This window comes from Sturnus vulgaris, chromosome 1 (assembly GCF_052056855.1).
Source record: "Sturnus vulgaris isolate bStuVul1 chromosome 1, bStuVul1.hap1, whole genome shotgun sequence".
NCBI lineage: Eukaryota > Metazoa > Chordata > Aves > Passeriformes > Sturnidae > Sturnus > Sturnus vulgaris.
In genome coordinates, this window is record NC_142243.1 from 61,230,077 (window position 1) to 61,251,046 (window position 20,970).

Below are 20,970 nucleotides of genomic sequence, written 5' to 3' on the forward strand. Positions count from 1 at the left end.
AACTCTTACCCATGTATTTTCATGTCCTTCCAGTTCTCTCTTTTTTAATGCTTGCCTTGCTTTATTGTGCCCTGAGACAGACTAAAAAACCCCATTCAGCCCTGGTAGCATCAGAGGCTAAAATGCAATAGCAGTCATTCATTCACATGCGTTCCTTTTCAACTAAGCTGGCTTACATAGAAACCCACAGACAGTGAAGTCTGCTAACAGTGACAAGAATTTATAGAAGTCTTAAGCAGGAAAACTGACTGCACAATTACAATAGCTACATCTCCTAAACTGATTTATGTGGCTAATTTTGTTCAAAGTCTCAGCAATTTATTATTATAGAAATTAATAGGAAAACACTACATTAAAAGAAATTTCATCATTGACTGATTCTCACTAAAGGTATAAACTCAGAATATGCATATGCCCATCCTGAGTGCCTAGGAACAAAATTTTACATGAAAATTTTACATGATCCTGCAACCATGCACACATTATTACTTATTAAAAAGAAAAAAGCATATGACCAAAGTTAGTTAAAATAATCATGGTTTCTCACCACAATCTTGAAACAAATAACAGTGATTGACAAGGAGGGTTCAGAATTATCTGAGGGACAAAACACTAAGCAGCTTTACTGAGAAAGTCAGTTACTTCCTGAAGTTGTACTCCTATACAAAGCTAAAGAACCATAAATTTTCCAGATATCTTTTTTATTCAGTCTTTATTCAACCTCTTTATTTAATATTTTTATTTTATACTCGGCAGTAAAGGCTTCAATAAACTGCATGAAACTTATGAACAATTAAATACAGTGTCATAATAGACATCTCTAACATTATATTGGGAAACATACATTCAATTTGCAGTTTATTTTCTTAGCTCTGTGATCTGTTTTTGTTATATTTTTTTCATTTGATAACTTGCACAAATGGGATTCATAAAATGCAGCAACTCAATTAATTTTCAAATATTTAATGAGCACAAGAGAAATATACATATTTCTCTGTGGAGGAAAAAAAATGTTTAAGCACTAGTAAGCATTCAACTCTTTTCTTCTTGACTGTAATTTGACTGTAATTCTCTTCTGCTTTCCTTACAAAACCCATGGCCATTTATTTTTCAACTGTGAAATGTGTCTCAAATTTTCTATGTATCTTTCCTGAAAATACATTCCCTAATTAAATGACAGAAAACAAAAAAGTTATAAAATCCATGTAGATATCTAGGATTGCAGATCATCAGATCTTCCTTTCCTAGGAATGTGAAAAAAGGAGTCAGAGCTCAGCTCAGAAAGGTATTCAAGAATTTTACATTCCAAAAAACATCATTCAGGCCTTTTGCAGAGGGAGATTTATCAGTCTAAAAAAGTGAAGCTTAATTTGGGCACATCTTATTAGTTGCTCAAAGCATCTTTCAGTACTGAGGGTCCTACTTTTGAGTCTTAGAATGGGGAAACTCTGAGCTTCTTGGGTCTTGTTTTTCAATACCTCAGATTTTCCTGAAGTGAGTTGATGTTTACAGTGCTTCCCAAATGTTTGCCTATGAGGTTTTGTAGTGGCAGTCATAAGCAAAAAGCATGTAGAAATCACAATGTTTTGGAATTATAGCACTTCCAGACAATGCCCTTTATTTTGCAGCACTGCTGCTTGATCATCAACTATAAAATCATACTTTTGAGAGAACAAATAAGCCATCCAAACCACTGAATAATTTTGCTCAGGCAGTTACAATATTTTTTAAAGGGATGGGTTAATCTTTGAACCTTTGGTTCTAAGCAAGTTGCATCAACAGAACACACATATTGGCACTACAGAATCAATGAGAAATACCTGAAACTGGCTTTGATCCAACCAAAAACTTTAAACAGTTTAAAGCTCAAAAGCAGACCATTTACCTAAAGTCAGTATCTGTGCAATGAAGCATACTCAGTTAGCTGCTCCACTAAAAACTGAAGCTGTCCCTTATAGACAGTGGCTCTAAGGCTGATGTTTCTAGTAACTTAGTTCCTTAAGCTTCCTCACCAACATTATATGAAGCTGTAATTTTCTGCCAATATTTGACAAGGCATTTCCATCTGTATCTAAAATAGATTTTTGGCATCTCAGTGAAGATAATTCCTTTCTGTTCCTTCTGGCTGCCCACCATGACACTATTCTATATATTGGCAGATAGAGTTTTCAGGACACTCCTCCACAACACTCCTATTGACTGAAATCAGCACTTAGTTCCTGGTGTTTGGCATTAAGTCCCACTTATAATTTCCAGACAGGAAGTGTTAAAGTAGAAAAAAGTTACATATATGCTTTAGGACAAAGAAACAACAGGCTAGCTCTACACTCAATTACATGTATACAAAGAGTGTCTCTGTGATGCTTAATAATTATACAGGAGTCAATTTGTATACTATAACCCATTGTCACAAAGTCTAGTCTCACTATCAGAAGTGAAAATTGAAAACAGGAATAAATAAGACAAACACCTTTTAAAGTTCTTTATCTTGTAGCATATAAAGACTAATATGTAATATACAGTAATGCATATTGCTATTCAAACAAGGTAATACCAGCCTATGATGATGCTGCAATATTCCTAGGCAGCCACCATGTTCATTTTTACCTCCAATCATCCTTTGAGAGATTAGATAAAATATTCATCTCTTCATCATCTTGCAAAAGACGATATGCCGCACTAACATGGTGATTTTCGAGCACGGACCGGTCATTATATAGAATGGCTGAGTCCGACCTAGCATTTAAAAGAGAACAAAAGAAAGGTTGTTTCTTCCCTGTTTAAAGAGACTCAGAAGTTTTCCATTGATCAGCTGCAGCAATTAAGTCTATAGAACAGATATGAGCATTTTAAGAGTACTTGTAATATTTTGTTAATTGCTGTTACTTCGTAAAAGAAATCTAAAGAACGTTTCAAAGTCTGTTTCACCAGATAAGACTCACCTAACAGACTTGTTACATACTTGAAAACAAGTGCTGAAAGCCGTGAGAGATATACAAAGTTGGAGTAGAACCACGAGGCTTTTTCCTAGTTCTTATGTATGTCTCTCTGATATTAAAATCTGACTGTACCCAAGTAAGCAATTGCAAGATGTGACCCAATACTGTTTCCAGAACAGCAAACTGGCTGTAAGCAAGATACAGCTCAACTGATTTCTGACATCTGTGTGCTAGACTATGCTGTCTGGGAAAGCAATTTCCAGTGGGATAGAGTAGGACCAAAGGTACTTCATGCCTGATTTTAAGCCCCAGATCAGAGATCTGTGATTGATGAATGGATAAACTGGTCTGAAGACAAGTTAACAGCAACAGAGGGTGAATATGTTTTGTTACAGTCCTCACTCAGATCTGCTTCATAGAGGGCAGTGTATATTTTTATCCTCTGACACTTCATTGAACGTCTGATGTTCAATGTTAGAAAAATTAAATTACGACTGTCCGTCCTTTAATATTTTTATAAGTATTTGGAAATCCCTAAGATTTAAAATTAAATTAAAAATTAGCAGATCCCTAATTCCTGTATGCATGAAGTTGTAAGAAGAGTAGTGTGGCTTCACCCAGAATAGAGACAGAGACTTCTTTCCACAGTCCCTGTCTTTACTGTGTGTGTGTGTACTTTATCCTGGAAACCATTACTGATGCACAGCACGATTCAGTAACACACTATAGACATCTATTTTAATTACAGACATGTAATCTAATTTAATTACAATACATCTTAGAAATGCCCAAGTGTGCAGTGTCAGCTGAGGACATTTAGACATTTTGGCATTTCTACCAGTACACTCCTATTCTCAAAATAATACACAGACATTAGATGTCCAATTATCACTGAAACTAGAGACTTCATAATGTTTGTACGCTTCTGAATTTTGCTGCCATCTTCATCTCATTTTCCTCTCTTTCACCAACCCAAAAGTTTTATAAAATACACTGGTCCAGTCTAGTTTGTGATTACACAATTACACTCTAGCAATTTATGATGCTTTTTAAAAGTATTTCCCTGATTAGGTAGTGGTAAGCATCCCCTAGTTGCAAGTGTGGTTTTCCACTCAAGTAAAAATAGTATGTGTAGTGTTCATGTTCACTAATGAATGCAACAAACATGGCTGAATACCTGATTTATCCCAATAACGTTTGATTCTTCAAATTCAACAAGGAGAAAAAATTGTAAAATTACAGGACCTCCTTCAAAACTTTATCTTCATCAAAATACCTCACTCTACACAGCCGTTTGTCTTTGAAAACTTTACATGGAAATATTTTTGGAACTTTCTTTTTCCTGCGTATTAATATGAAACAATGGTCATGAATTTAGAATGCATGCATTCCATTGTGAATGTTTGAACAAGAGAAAATTAAATGTAACCTGAGAAAGCGAACTTTCCTCCTGTAACTTGGAAGCAGAAATTCCTGCACTTTTCTAAGGTGGCTGTCCTGTTATTTTCCAAAGGTTTCTCCCTCTATTTCCCAACCCTTCATCATGATGTACAGTGGCCTCACCGTGTCTGGATGTGAAAATTGTTGGTGGTTCCAGTGTGTTCATAGTCATGTACAGCAGCTGCGAAAATCATAGCAAAGATCTCCAGCTCTGTCAGCCAGTGCTGAAAAGAGATTACATTAAAATCAGGTAAGTTGTCATTTTCTCAGGCTTTTGTCTTCTAAGGTAAGTTATTTATCCTCTGTTGACAGTCAGTGTTGCATGTCATTACCTTTCCCCTGCAGTCTGCCACCTGTTTTAAAGCAAACTTCTCTGGCTGATACATAAAAGCCAAACCAGTGTTCATCCTGGACCTTCATCTAAATAAACTGAACCTCAGCAAAATTGTTTCAGGAGCTAATAAGGTTTAAGGCAGAGCAAGAGGAAATGTGCCCTTCTGAAAGAGCAATGTTTGAAGAAGAAAAACAAGGAAAACTCAAGAAAATCAGGGTTCATCAAGAGGATGTGCATGTAAATATTTACCACTAGAGTTTGTATTTTCAGTTCAGTTTACCTGAGTAGCAGAGACACAGATACAGAAAAAGTCACTATTTTCCAGAAAACTAAAAGTCTTTGTCAATCTATGTCAATCAGTGAATCATGAGGAGAACTAGGAAGATAACCTCAAAAAATGTACATCTTTTTTTATTTATCATTTTTAAAATCACTTGAGAAAGCCCTGAAGTTTGTGGGATTTTTCCTAATTCCCTAGTCAAAGCCTTATTTTACAATGCTTAAGTCACTTTTGCCTTATATTTATAAATTATTCAGATGGTTTTAATAATTTTTATCTGAGTCAATAAATCATTTTATTGTCTGGTTTTCCACTGGTAGCCCACAAGGAATGTCGTTAACATCAAGCACTTTGGAGTCAGAGGTTTTAGATACTGTAGATGCTGTAAATGTTTGTATGAAATGCTTAAATGTATTGCATTTAGAAAAAGCCTTTACCACAATGATTGGCAAATTCTTCTGTAACACCTCACTGTCAACCTGCAAACATTTTGACATTCATACACAAACTGCCTTTTAATTCAAATTTAGTTCAATGCAGTGGCACTAAGTCTTCCAAAATCTATTCTAGACATCTACTATAGCTCAGGGGCCACCACTAGTGTGTTAAGCATGTGCAGGGAAGCACAGGTAACAGTGGGACTCTGCACACAGCAACCTGTCTAGCTCTTTATCTGTGTTTCACAGTCATCTCTGCATAACCAGTGAAGAATGGAGCAAGTCTCAGTATTATAGATCCCCTTATATTAAAGATGTAGTTTGAAAATATAGCCCAGAGATATGTTGCACAATGCTGACCATAATCAAGATAGTTCTTGGGTTTGAGTTGTTTCTTTTTGTTTGGTTGGCTTTTTTTTCTTTCTTTCTTTTTCTTTTTTTTTTTTTTTTAATAGCAAGAGTGAGAGGATGGTGAGGAGTGCAAGAAATTATCAGAAACAGAAACTTCACTGTTTTCTCATATCTACACAGTTGATCCAGGACATGACTGGAGAGCACTGATGGTAGAGAAGTCTGTTCAATTTTGTTTCCAGATGTGACTTGTGAATAAGGAATGATTTCCAAATGATTAAGAACATTAATTCAACTTTCAAGCAACAACTTCTGGCAACTGCAATGGGGGAAAAAATGGAACTAGGGTTTCCAGGCTACATGACTAGATCTGGACTTTCATTGCTAACAGGGGTCTGCCATTTCCCAAAAGGAGAGACTGCAAATGATAGAAAAAAATCATAGCACAAGTGCTCAGAAACAGCCAGAGCAAGCCTCTATTATGCCTGATGTTTGAGGTTTCCTACCTTGTATCTTAAAGCACATATAGGAGAAGTGCTGACTTGCATACCTTACCAAAGCATCATTTGTTGAACAATTTTGGGAAAGGTAGGTTTTCTAATAGATTGTATTAGATATTATTATTAGCAGTATCTTTTATTAGCAGTATTAAGAATCATAACAGCATTCCAGGAAGACCCAGAATAAAACTGTAATTACAGCTGTTAATTTTTGGTAATAAATAAAGCAGTGCAAGTAGAACAAAGTCAAAATGGGTTTGGGAGTAACACAAGGGAAGTAACTGGAACCTCTTAGTCCCTTTTTTCGTGCCACAACCTTGCAAGAGAAAGCAAAGAAGATGGCAAAGAGCCTGCAGAGAATGGATGCAATCTCCATCAAAGTACTGACTTTACATTTCACTGCTTTGTGGTGGATTTCGTCTTGGAGACAGGGACATAATTTTTAAAGAACGAAGCCACAAAGAACAGCAGGACAGTGTCACAAAAGATAAAAAGAGCAAGGAAATGTGAATGGTTTTGATTTCTAAAGGGCTGACAATATCAATCCAGAATATAACCGTATCAAACTTTCTGCAATGGTAGGAGGTCAGAAATGGCAAAGGGTAAAAGACATGAAATACCAAGTATTGGCTTCCAGAATGAAAAAAAAAAGGGCAAGGAAGCATGATTGCCTTTCCAAAATATAAAATAAATGTGAAGCATTAGCTACTAGGGTGCCTCATTTGCATGTAAGCAAAAGGATTGATGAATATAGAAAGAAGAAGAGGAAAGTATAGTGTTTCCAAATCTAACAAAAAAAAAAAAAAAGCATTTCCAAGAAATTGCTACAATGTAAATAATTAACTAGTTTCCTTCCCAAGAGTTTATTAACTTTTATTCCAAAGCAAGTATTATTTTCAAAGCTTATGATGATCTTTTTCTTAATCACAATAGGCTAGTGGGGAAAATGATCTCGCTTCCCTTTAGTACTAAAAGATATGACAGAAGTCCTGCACTTCCACAGTTTTCAGGTCTGCTGCAGTAAATAGTCTCCTGTAATTCTTGTCAGTATCAGAGAAAGAAGTCTTAAGCTTTACAATTTTCCCATCATTGTCTAGGTTAAAAAAGAAATTGTGGTATTTCCAAATAGTTTTAAAGATTTATCAGAAAACAATACCAAAGAAAGTAATATTCAGAGCTGAACAACAGAGTTTAATAAAGGAAGGAATGAAATGAGCAAAAAGTGTGTCAGCTCTTGGAAGCTATTCCTGCATATCATGTTTGTATGCCAATCCTCTATAAGATAAACATCAGATTAATTCCAAATTTTCTTTCAACATTTTGTCTATGAGAGAGCCAAAACTTTGTAGACCATACAGTAAAGTATAACAAACTAACTCCAAAGCATCATCCTAAGGGAAAAAATAACAGGAAAGCTAATGAAATTTTATGAAAGGAGAGAGAAAGAAGATTTAATTGAAAATACTTTTTTTAAAAAAATGAGGGATGAAACAAAACTTTTCAGTGAGTTTGTAAATAACAGAGAGCATGACAAAGGCAAATGAACCATGTGAAGACAAACAAGAAACAATTCCTAGTTTTAAGACTAGAACAAATTTTAAATATATAGACTTTAAATGTGAAAAAAGCAATTTTTCCACATTACAAATAACTAGTTAGCAAGAAAAATGAGGGAGGTTTTTTCCTATTTTTGTATATAAATTTGTCACAAGTGGTTTTCATCCCATTGGTGAAGAATTAAACCAATGGCCGTAACACACTTCTCAAACCAAAATCTTGTGTTCCAGCATGTCCAAGTTGCTTACATAAATATTGTAGAAGTGATGAACTGAAGAACTATACATACTCCAGTAATGATAAGATACTGGTGTGAGCAAATCCTGGAAAGAGGAAAATGCCTCTTACATTTCTTCACTGTGTGTAACCATACCATGAATGTAAGAAGCTAGCCCTGCTGTGAGCAGGACATTAGGACTGATGACTTCTCATTTTCAAACTACTACTACTGAGATTGGCTGTGTAGTTCAGGGAAGGTGAGGTGAAAACAAAGAAGAAAGAAAAAAACTAAAACCAAAGTTTAAAAAAGCATTTAAACAAGAAAAGCACAGCTGAAATGTCACAGTGCTGCAAGTTTGTGGTTTCCTATTGTGCTATATAAGATCCTAAACCAAATTACAGATATGATTTGGGTGTGGGAATGATTAGTGCTTGGGAATATTCCTGGGAAGCAGAAAACACTTCTCTGGACTACAGCTCCATCATACTGGTTTGCATGGGCTACTGTGTGTGTAGCTAACTGCAGTAAGAATACATGGGGACAGAGTGTCTGGACAGCAGCCCAGCAGAAAGGGACCTGGTTGACAGCCAAATGAACATGAGCCAGCCATGTGCCCTGGTGGCCAAGAAGGCCAGTGGCATCCTGGCCTGTATCAGGAACAATGATGTGTGGCCAGCAGGAGCAGGGAAGTGATTCTTTCTCTGTACTCAGCACTGGTGAGGCCACACCTTGAGTGCTGTGTCCAGTTCTGGGCCCCTCAGTTTAGGAAGGATGTTGAGATGTCCAGAGAAGGGCAACAAGGCTGGTGAAGGGTCTGGAGCACAAGTCCCATGAGGGGTGACTGAGGGAGCTGGAATTGTTTAGCCTGGGGAAGAGGAGGCTCAGGAGAAAGAACTTTTGACTCTCTACAACTCTCTCAAAGGAGGTAGTAGGCAGGTGGGGGTCAGTCTCTTCTGCCAGGCAACCTGGTACAGGACAAGAGCAGTCTTAAGCTGCACCAGCAGAGGTGTAGGCTGGATATTAGGAACAAGTTCTTCACAGAAAGTGATTGGGCATTAGAATGGGCTGCCAAGGGAGGGGTTGAAGTCACCATTCCTGAAGGTATTTCAGAAAAGACTGGATGTAGCACTCAGTGCCATGGTCTAGTTGATAAGGTAATGTTAGGTCATAGGTTGGACTCGATGGTCTCAAAGGTGTTTTCCCATCTGGATGATTCTGTGATTCCAGATCTCCTTTTCCTCTGAAACAGAAGTTGGTTTAGATTGGTTTTGGGGGGGTTATTTTGGGGTTGGCTTTTTCTTTCGTTTTAGTCTGCTGCATTCTCTCAGAGGAAAAGAAGTCCAAATTTCTCCACTGCTTATTCAGGTATTTTCAAGTCCTTCTGATTCTCTCTTTTTTAACACTTTCCTTGCTTTATTGCATTCAGAGTCAGGATAGGAAAACCCATTCAGCACTGGTGCATCATAAACTAGAATGAAATAGTAGTCATTTTTTCACTAAGAAGCAGCAAGATGGGAAAAAAAGGTAATTCTGAACATACATAGGATGGAGGTCAGCTATATTTGGGCAGCTGTTTTAACTCAGTAACCTTTTGGAGCAGAGTAGCTTCACATGAAACTGTCCTTCTTCCATGGTTTGAAGAGAAAAAGGGGATCCATTTCCCCACCACTAGAATACAATTCACATTACTCAACATTACACCTGCTCCTACTGACTGCAGCCTGCAGTGCACTAATGGTCCTAAAAAGCAACAGTGACCAATTTAGTATTTCACAGGAGGTTTTGAGTAGGTAACTGTATTAGCTCCAATTCTGACCTAATTTTTACTTCAGGCACAATCAGAAGTAAGAGACACAATTTACATCAGGATGAGCCTGTCTGAATCAGTTCTTGAGACAGATAGCACCTGACTCCTTCCAAATCTGCCTCTGATACACAGCAGCATTTACTGCTCTAATTGCAGTGTGACTGCAATTCACAAGTGCAATCTGCATTCAACACAGGAGACTTGGGATGTTTACAGGAGGCAGTGGAGTGTGTGACTTCTCAAGGAAGAGCATCCAGTTCTGGCTTCAGAATTGAAAGCAACATCTGTGTGGCAATCAAGGAACTGCAAAAATGCAGATCGTATGTGTGTTGGCAGATTCACACAAGATCTGTGACAGAGTGAAAAACCAAGCTTGGGTTTCACATTAACCTCTTTAGATCACTGTTAAAAAAGTTATCAACAATTTCACTTACCCTCTGTTCCTAAATAATCCAAAGTCTTTACCTTTATTAGCCCAGCCATATCAAATTAAGTGTGTCTACAGTGTAAACAGGTTCTACGGTGGATAATCATTATCTCATTAACATCCAGAAACTGTTGTAAACTCACTATATATTCAGGATGACAAGTCTCTTACTTACCACTGTGCCTGTCTTGAAAAGGAGGTAATGGACTGTCTGTGTGACATCTGCAGCATGCATTAGGTTGTGATAAGGATTTTTGTGTTTACTGTAGCCAACCTCCAGAGCTTCCACAAAAGACACCAAGGCAGAAATGGGAATCTAAGTAAAGAAAGAGAGAGAGAAAGAAAGAGAGAGAGAAAGAAAGAGAGAAAGAGAGAAAGAGAGAGAGAGAAAGAAAGAAAGAAAGAAAGAAAGAAAGAAAGAAAGAAAGAAAGAAAGAAAGAAAGAAAGAAAGAAAGAAAGAAAGAAAGAAAGAAAGAAAGAAAGAAAGAAAGAAAGAAAGAAAGAAAGAAAGAAAGAAAGAAAGAAAGAAAGAAAGAAAGAAAGAAAGAAAGAAAGAAAGAAAGAAAGAAAGAAAGAAAGAAAGAAAGAAAGAAAGAAAGAAAGAAAGAAAGAAAGAAAGAAAGAAAAAACAAAAAAAAGCTTTAATGGCTAGCATTAAGACAGGAGTATTTTAATAAGAGGTTCTCAAAGAGCCATCTGTACTTCACAAAAAACGAAATGCTAAAACATTTGAAACAGTCACTCGAGAGAGTGAATTCGGGTTACTACTTCAAACTGTTTTTTCCATTCCTAATTACATTACATGTGAATCATTCCCACAAATAAATACACAGAAATAAGTATACTATGAAATGTTGTCTGGAACACACAAGTAACAGCAACCACTGGATTGATTGCCTTGGAGAAATATTTCTAAATAGATTTCAAGCAACTGTCTGTTACCTTCATGATCCACTGGAATATATCCCTGTTTTACTATTCACATTTAAGATTTTCTAATGAAACACATGATATAGCAAATCTTAGATACTCTTAAGAGGACTATCATTTATCAGACCCCTGGGTTTTCACAGCAAAATCCAGCCTGCCCATCCTATGGGATTGCCATATTTTTCTGACTCCAAGAATAACTGAAATTACCTGACAAAATGAAATTCAGGGGATTTCTAGAAAGGAGACTATGCAGGTGGTAACATATGTAACTGGCAAGATGGGTTCTCCAGTTCCATCTGCTCTAACAGGAAATTCGTTACACACTAAGGTTTCCATGTAAAACATCACTGCTCTTCTCCTCTTAGGTACATTTAAGCAGAGGATGCAGTTCTGAGCAGACATCTTGATGTCTCATCAGGCATAGGCAGTTCCAGAAAAATTATGGGATCTAGACATCTGTAAACTCTTTCCAGTCAAAGTGAGTGGGAACCCCTGGGAAATAGAAATGTCTAAATCTAGCCTAAATCTACGCTCTTTTAGTCTAAATTCATTAGCCATTGTCCTACTGCAACAGGGCCTGCTAAAAACTTTTCCCCCATCTTTCTTATAGGTCCTCTTCAGGTACCAGAAGATCCCAGAACCAATCCCCAGAACCTTCTCTTATCCAGGCTTAACAACACTAACTCTGCTGGCCACTCCTCACAGGAAAGGTGCTCCAGCCCTCTAATCATTCCTGTGGCCCTCCTCTGCAAAGGCTCCAACAGATCCATGTCTTTCCTGTGCTGAGAACTCCAGACCTGGGTGATCTGGAGGCAGTACTCCAAATGGGGTCTCATGAGAGCAGAGTTGGGAGTAGAATCACCTCCTTTGACCTGCTGGCCAATCTCACTGGAATGAATTTGAATTTGCTTTCATATTCTCTTGTTTTCTTTTGTGCCTACCTGCTTGAGGGTCCTATAAAGCTCAGGAAAATGACATTGTCACTCTCAGAGGGTCAAATGCAGTATTTCCCATGGATTTCATTTGGAACCCCACCTAGTTCATGGTACCTCACTGCAACTGAAAATACTACTTAAATCACATCACATCTTGCTTATTAGGGAAAGTGCAGTGTCTACAAATTCTTCAAAAATCTCTAAAATTGCGTTTTTAATTGAAAAAAGCAGGGTGAGAGGGAAGTTGAACAAAATTCAAGACGAACAAAGATCTTCTAACAACTGACCTTGAAACGGTTGATCAGATCATAGCGTGTGAGAAGTTCATAGACAATGAATTTCAGTGCATGATCCCCACTGGCATCATTTAGTGCAAACACATCAAAGGACCACTCATCTACATTCTACAAGAGTAGGTAGAAAAGACAGTTAATATGGTCATCATTTTTACCATGATCATTCAATTTCTTCACTTTCACAATTTGAGAATTCCAGTAGTGATATAAATGTATGGTTTCTTTTTCAATAAATTCTTTATAATCCATTTAACCAATGCAGGATCATCCATGTACTTACAGTATCTGTATACTTATCAGTATTTTGTGACTTCTGTTTAAGAAGCTTCCATTAAGAGCATATAGTCTGTTTGTTTATTCTAAACATGGCAATTCTCTACACCAGAATTTTATCACCAAAGGATGAATCCTAAAAGATAAAACTCCTGGTTTGCTTTAGTACCTGAGACATTGAGATGGTCCTATTTGGGCTGATATGATACATTAAGTGCTAACAATTATATAAAATTCCAACCTTTACAGAAGAATAAGTATCTAATTCCAATTGGGAAAGTTACAGTCAGCTGTAAATTACATACTAGTGCTGCAGGCTGGTCAGTCAAGAGATCAAGGAGGGGAAGTTCACTTCTAAGCTCCTGCATCTGAAGTTTCAGGTCTAACCTTCTTGCAAAAGTTTGAGTTCAAATCTCAAATGTGAGGGTAGGCCATGGAAGGTGACAGCAAGAAACGAAGAGAAACACTAATTCTTTCTAAATGCTCAGTTTACTGTCTTTCTGTCTCTTCTAAACCTTGGGGACTCGCTCTGTAAATCAACAAGCAAATTCAGGCATAGATGTCATTCTGCTCCACATCACTGGAAGGCACAACATTTTTGTAGCCGCAGATAAGCAAATGTCTCTACTGCAGACATTGTAAGTGATTAAGGTTCTGTGTTCGTTACCTGTATATTTGCTAGAAAATAGCCTAGAAAACATCCTGTCATGGCGTGCGCATCAGAAAAGGCTGAAAAATTAAATTCTAAAGCATGTAACTCTTTTGACAGTAATTAATGTGAAGTTCTGTCTCTAGCACTAGACTGATGAACAGCAGATCACCACAGTGTACTCTGTAAACATGTCTGTATGAATGGTTTGTATAGTCACTATTCAAATGAAAGGCAAGGTTGATTGTCCCTTTTATGACAACCAGTCTTATATCTTCACATCCATGCAATACAGAAAGGCAACATACCATTGCAGTAGAAAAATTAGTATAATATATATAAAGACAGAGAGATGCTGTGCACTCAATTAAAAAAAAAGTGACAAACTTCTCATCCACTGAAAAAGTGAGACAGATTATACATCTTGAACTTGTACTGCTACAGCCTGCATTTTTTTGCAGAAGCTGCAGTATTTCATTATTTTGTTAAAACCAATCTCTGTCACAAAGCTGTAATTCCACAGCTTTGGGTTATTAAGTGCAGATGTCCTCTTGGCTACAGCAGCAAAAATGAGAATTTGTAGTTAAAAAATAAGCTTGTTTTGACTTCATTTCATCTCAATCCTTGTCCTTATTACATGGAATCTGAGGGGAATGTTGATTATGGCAATCCAGAACAGCTGAAAACATGTGTGTGATACACTCCTACACCCTTTTGCATGTTTAAATCATCAGGTCATTTTACAGAGCACACTAAGCAGTCAGGTAGCTGTAAGGGTATTTTAATTGACCTTACTGGACCAAAGCAAGCCACAAAATACACTATTTTCAATGGAGGAGATGGGACTGAGAAATTTAGGATGAAATATTATTTTTAAGACAGAAGACTTCACAGAATCAGAGAATATGCTGAGTTGGAAAGGACCCACAAGGATCATCAAGTCCACCTCCTAGTCCTTCACAGGACATCCCCAAGAGTCACACCATGAGCCTGAGAGCATTGTCTAAATGCTTCTTGAACTCCATCAGGCTTGGTGCTGTGACCACTTTGCTAGGAAGCCTGTTTTGACTTCTTCAAAGTAACTCTCATTTCAACCAAATCCATTACCAAACCCAAAAACATCCAGGCAAAGACATGTTCTCAAAACAGTTTTGGGAAAAAAAAAAATTCTAGAATGCACAGTGACCAGCTAGGTGTTATTTCACTCTCAGCAAAATTAATCAATGGCTTTGTTGTTATTGGTTTGTTTTAACTTCTTCTAAAATGATCAGTTCTTTTTACAACTTAATCATTTGAAAACATAGAAAAAAGAGAGGAATTCTATAAGGCTGAAGTCAGCTGAGAGTAGGTGATGAGTCTTCTTCTGTCTTGTTACTGCTGAAGAACTCAGGAGAAGAGGTACCATTATAGATATCTTCCCTCATAAGCTGGCTATGGAGTGTAGTTGCAAAAGAATAAAAGATTTACATTCCATTTGCAGGAGTGAAGCTAGCATTTATCAACATGCACTTGGAAAAAGGTGTGGGTGGACACTTTGATTCTGTATACAAAAGGCATGTTTGATCATTCTTCTTGCAATTCTTCCAAATCTTTTGATGAGTTCTACTCTTCAAAATGAAAAGGATACCCTAACTGTAAATCCTTCCAGAAATGCTGCAAGATGTCTTAATGAGTTTTACACTTAATACCCCTGTGTATTGCCCCACTATATTACCTTTTTTCACCATTGCATGGCACGGTTGAACCACATGCAATATGTAATCTGCAAAGGTGCTGTGTAGGCAGCTCGTTGCCAGCTTCTGTTTGTAGTCTTGATAATTCCTGCCTAAGTCAAGAATCTTGCAACTGGTCCATGGATTGAAGCTTTGCTTGTTTTTCAGACTACTTCTGACTAATTGTTTTCACTCTGAAACCTCAAAACTCACAGAAGGGTTCATTTTCATAAGGTGATTTTCACTTTGAAGACCTGAAGCTGAACAATGTAAGAAATTCCCTTCTCCCAGAGCAACAGATCCTTTTCCTTCTCCATCTCTCTCCATCTGTGTCTTCTTTCTTCCTTGTGGGATGTTGTGAGTGATTCCTAAATCTTCATTTTAATCACTGTAATCTAGAACAGAATTGCAACCTTCACAACCTGAAAATGGCTGCAGTCTTGAATTTTATTCTTTCTCTTATTGAAAGGATAATCCCTTAGACAAGTTAAATGATTAATGTATGTGAACTAACTGAATGTTAGCAAGAAGGAAAGGCCAAGTATTAAGACCCCCTCTTATCATATCAAATATCAGAGTATTATTTTGATGCTTTGTACAGATCCCCCTTCAATACCTTTTTATTGGGATTACCTTTAGCACTCCAATTACAGCTGGTGGGTAGCTCAAGCCGACCATGTTTGAAGTACGCCTGTACATTCTACCAAGATGAAATAGATAAAGCAACACACAAATAGAATTAAATGAAATGAAACAAACAAACAACAAAACTCATAAAGCAACAGACCATTACAGGAGATCTGATTGAGCCCAGAGAACCCTAACTGGAATATGGACCTTTTCTCCTTCCATTTTGTTCCTAACTTGCCAATAATATCAATACTATTCTTATTGTATAGCTTAATTTGAGACTGTACACTCCCCAGTATCTCATAGCTTGGTTACTGAGCTGAACATGACAAAGAATTTTCCAGCAGCAGGACTACATCAGATTGAAAGGCTACACTCAAAAAAAATGTTCCCCGTTTTCCATTGCACATAACTGTACTGAGCTTTCAGTTCCCTTGGTCCTTGATGGCCCACATGCAAGCTAATTCTGAGTGTAATTCAGAAACAATTTGTATGCAATGAATCAACTGCAATGTGATACAGCTGTTACTTTTGTCTGCATGTTTCCAAGATTACCATAAAACCTTTTGGGTGTTTGCCATGTGTGTGTGTGTCAGAGAGTGAGAGAAAAAGAACAAGGCAATAACCAACATCTGTAACCATATGAAACAAAGTATGTAATGTACTAGATTTTAAACTTGATTATAAAGTATATTTTAAACAGAATATAAAGAGCGTGCAAGTTTTTAAAGTTGTTTCCAGGACACACTGTTTAATAAGGTTTGGTGAATGCAGGAACTCTGTCATAGCTAGAATGTCTTTCCACAGGTCGCCCTTTTTTGCCCTAAAAAGCACTGTAGGACTAAAAAGGAGATGATGGAAAGCTCTCTTCTCCCATCTGAAATGATCCTGTGCAAAGTCCTTCTTCACTGCCATTTTTCTTTGTCATCTTCTGCGCTCAGACCTGAAAAAAGTCATTCCCCTTTGGAGACTTATATTCACCCGTTCCCAAATCACAGAATTTCTTATCCCTTTCTTTCTCCAGTCAGAAGCTCCGTAGCATTCTCTTAAGAGACAATTGAGGCAGAACCCCTTTCTCTTAGCTCAGGAGAGTCACAACCCTCCTCCAGTGCTATATTATATCTGAACACATCCTTCTTTGGGTCACAGTGATCCAGGTCAGCTGGAAAACAGCCTACTGAGCCAGCTTTCTGCATTTACTTCCTTGTGGAACAAGTCCCCCACTGAGAGTGAGGGTTAATTCACAAGTAGCCTGTCAAACCTTGGAGAAATCTGTCCCAAGAAGAAATTAGAGGTTTAGCCTTATTACAGTTTGCTGCCACTTTTAACACAGATACAGTAACTTTGGTGCACAGATAAAAATATTGGCTGTAGTCATGACAAAGGAGGCTTCTAGGTGTCTGTGTGGATTGTGGTCCACTGTCTGATCTGCATAACCTCCTGCACAGTGAGCTGTTAGGCTGTCACTGCAATTCTGATCAACAGTGAAAGGTGCTCTGCTTTTCCATTCCTCACTTGAATTTTTCTGTTACAAAATTAGAGATCTGAGAGCTGCTGTCTTCAGTTTCACATGTGCCAGCCCTCCTTCTTGCTCAAACAAAGAAGGTCAATGAAGAGAAGACAAGAAAAGGTAAGGTTAGAAGTGAGTCCAAATTGAAATGAATAAATGTTTTAAAGGGTTAAAAAAGTAAAATCAGTTTTAGCGACAGGTTGTGATGTAAATCACAAGAGGGAAGGCTGAGAGAACTCAATGGCTGTTTTAAAAATCCTCCCTGAGCTCCAAAATTTTCACATCAGTTTTGATCTATATTATTATTCCAGTAATAATATAGCAAAGGATTTCGTTCTGTATCTTAGCACTTCTTCATAAGAAATATTAGACCACAGAGGTAAACGGAAGCAAGGGAAAATTTGATCTGTCCAAATTTTAAATGCTGTCACTCCTGACCTAGGACTATGCAGAAGTGTATATTGTCCATGAAAATTATACCAAGTGTGCTATTACATCTGTACTATAGTAAGAACAGAGGAGTAGGTATTGTTTTAGTTTGCAATCTTTTACTAAATCCCGTTTTTAGGTGTTACCTGTGTAGAAACACTAAGAGAAGCGCATTCTTCATTCAGTAGTCTTCTACTTATCTGAGGTCTTCTGGTCTAAGGTACTCTCCTCCACCTCCTGTCACTGTGCCATCACACGCTACAGATGAAATCTGCAGTACCTGAGTAGTTACTAGAACAAAGTAATTACATGACACTTTACCTTTCCACAAATATCCCAGCTTGCACTGCATGGACGATACTCCTGAACCGGGGTTTTTCCTCAGTCCTTTTGAGCATCATCCCCATTTGCCGTGTGAAGGTAGAAGCCAACCAGTCACGGACCTCTGAGGGCACAGAGTCAGACCGGATATCACTGAGTTCATCTTCTGTGTCCAGTAAACGCCTAGAAGGATGAGGAAACAGACTGCTAAACAGACTTCCTTAGAGAGCACTACAACACCATTAACAAAAAAAGAAACTCACATATATTCCAATTATAGCAGGTGTTAAAAGTCTTTGATTCATCAGCCCTAATAAAACACAATAGTACAAGTCTTCAACTGCTTGTTTATTTTCTTATGTACTTACATTTCAGATTGTGAAACTCGCTACTAGGCTGAAAAACAAGAAGTATCAGCCTTCTGAACCACAACTGAATGATCTTCTACTGACTTCACATTTTCAGCTCATCAATATTGCTGAACTTTCTGCCTTTCAAAGGTAATTTATGGTCATTTCTAGGAATTTCTAGCTTCTGAGTTAGTAACATACAGTCCTCTCCTCTCCCTTTCTGGTCATCTGTGTTGACCCTACAAGTGCATTTATCACTGAGTAAATGGCATGTAACCAATAGGGGAACTCCTCTGCAATGTATTACCAGTCTACCTCTGTCATGAGTAAATTTTTTTCAATTTCAAAGACATCATACAAGTGAAAAATGTAACATTATTCAGAAGAAATAGTTGAGCAGAAATTTAGAAACTGTCAGAAAAAGTAGAACAATTACTATGAAAATATTTCCCTGAGAAAAAGTGTATTACAATTATGATTGGTTTTGATCTCCTTCCCTGTCCCAGGAAACTTAAAGAAGCTTTAAAATGAAGGTTTGAAGATCTGTTCTACACAGAATACAATATTCTAATGATTAAAACCACATTGTCTATGAGTAATAAATCTTGGCTCAACCAACTTTCACAATTGACATGTAAATTACAACTGGTGCTAGATACAGGAGTGCTGATGTCTGTAGTTAGCTCACCTAGTTTCATCAATGTACACTGACTCAAGAACAGTGGCTGCATATTCCAAATTCTTCTTTAGATCTACAACTGAAGCTTCTCCTCTCTCTAATTGCTTTACCAAAGACCGCAATCTAAAGCAAAGGAAAACAAAAATCAGATTAGTATAAAGCAAAATAGGTTGAGAGTGAGTGTCAGTTCCCAGGATGAGACCTAGCATACACCTTGAAAGGTGAAAACTTTTGGAAGTCTGCAAGTTTTTTGAAGTTTTTTTCACGTTGCTACATGAAATCAACAAGTCCATGAGTTATCACAGAATCATACAATCACAGAATGATAGAATATGCTGAGTTGGAAGGGACCCATCAGTATCACTGAGTCCAACCTGTGACCCTACACAGGACACCCCAGGAATCACACCATATGCCTGAGAGCATTGCCCAAGGGCTGCTGAACTCAGACTCCTTGAGTCCTGTCACTAGTCATGAGAGTGAAGAGATCAGGATCTGCCCCTCCACTTCCCTCATGAGATTGTCGAAGACTGCAATGAGGTCTCCTCTTCTCCAGATCACATGGTCTCAGTCACTCTTTATAAGGTTTTCCCTCCAGACCTTTCACCATACTTGTGGCCCCCCTATGGACACTTTCTAATAGTTTAATATTTTTCCTATATTGTGGTGTGCAAAACTGCACACAGTACTCAAGGTGAGGCCAAACCAGTGCAGAGCAAGGCAGGACAATCACTTCCATTAATCAGCTTTCCGTTCCCTACTCAAAACTGAAATAAGTGAAAATGGAAATCACTTAAAATTTAACACAAGAGCTAAGAGAGGACAATTTCAATCCAGCCATAAGAAAAAAAATCTTGAATAGTACCTGTCAACAAATGACTGTTTTTCCCAATGATTGAGGTACACATGCAAAACTCTATTGAGTACACTTAGAAACACTATTGTAGAAATACAAGGTTAGGATTTTCATTAGATCAAGCAGCCACCCTTTGACTATCCTATGTATATTAAACAGGAGTCACAACTTTCACATCCAAACAGTAAGAATTGCTTCATTTGCCCCCTCCTTTCTTCATTCCATGTATGGGGAGTCTGCAGATATAACCCCTTAACTAGCTACCAGAAACGTTGTACACCAGCCATAGGAGTCAATATTAAAGAAAGAACACGACCTTTGGCTCTTCCTACATCTGGCAGCTTTATGCTGCAGCTCATTCAAAATTCAATAATAGCACAGTGAGTAATGATTGTTTCATAGAACAAACATTCTTCATTGAAGATTATGCAAAGTACTGTGTGCATCAATCATTTAGAAAAACAGAAGTGCCATTGTTTCTCACACCATCATGTGAAAATATTACACTGTCTTTGTCTTAGTATCCATTATCTCTGACTATTGCTGATTCATTGAGTCACAGCAGCTGCTCCCAATTAATTGTACTAAGTAAGAGACTGATGATAGTTTGCCTTTAATGTATTTCATGTATCTGTTTTGGGTTTTTTTAATAATCCTAAATGGACTGAAGAGAATCCAGGCAAATTTATTAGCTGAAAAACTTTGCTTCAAAGTGTCTGAAATAATTTTGAAATTCAATCAAATTCATCTGTAGCATTTAGGAACACAGTTTAGTGACAGCTTGGCTGGTGCAGTTGGACTCAATGATCTCAGCAGTCAACTCTAAGATCAACTCATTTGTGATAGCATTCCTTTGAGAGCCAGCTCAAATAGCCTTAAAAAAAAAGATAAAATCAACAATAAACTATAAATTAACAAAATCGTAGTCAGAAGAAGATCTGAGTGCATAAAAGTCAGCTTCAGTATACACACACAAAAAGATGAAAAGTTGCTCCTAAAGTTTAGAAGATAAACATCTTCTGAACTGAAAGACAAAACCCTGCCTTCTGATCTTCAGCACATTCCTCACTCTCCTCTGGAAAACCACCATAACTACTGGTAAGA

At 37.5% G+C, this 20,970-nt stretch overlaps 1 protein-coding gene across 5 annotated transcripts in view; it reads right to left on the reverse strand.

Moving 5' to 3' along the window:
* Nucleotides 1-20,970, reverse strand: part of PDE1C (phosphodiesterase 1C) — a 288,097-nt gene that overhangs the window by 121,893 nt on the left and 145,234 nt on the right. For all 5 annotated transcript variants that reach the window (XR_015804815.1, XM_088167961.1, XM_088167971.1 and 2 more), the window contains 7 exons: nucleotides 19,020-19,133; nucleotides 17,982-18,164; nucleotides 15,725-15,791; nucleotides 12,449-12,565; nucleotides 10,468-10,608; nucleotides 4,503-4,603; nucleotides 2,608-2,736 (listed from right to left, as the gene is read on the reverse strand). Coding sequence is in view for 4 of the 5 variants with exons in the window: in XM_088167961.1 (XP_088024087.1) it covers nucleotides 2,608-2,736; nucleotides 4,503-4,603; nucleotides 10,468-10,608; nucleotides 12,449-12,565; nucleotides 15,725-15,791; nucleotides 17,982-18,164; nucleotides 19,020-19,133 (852 nt within the window). In the remaining variant the exon portion in view is untranslated. The remainder of the gene's footprint in view (nucleotides 1-2,607; nucleotides 2,737-4,502; nucleotides 4,604-10,467; nucleotides 10,609-12,448; nucleotides 12,566-15,724; nucleotides 15,792-17,981; nucleotides 18,165-19,019; nucleotides 19,134-20,970) is intronic.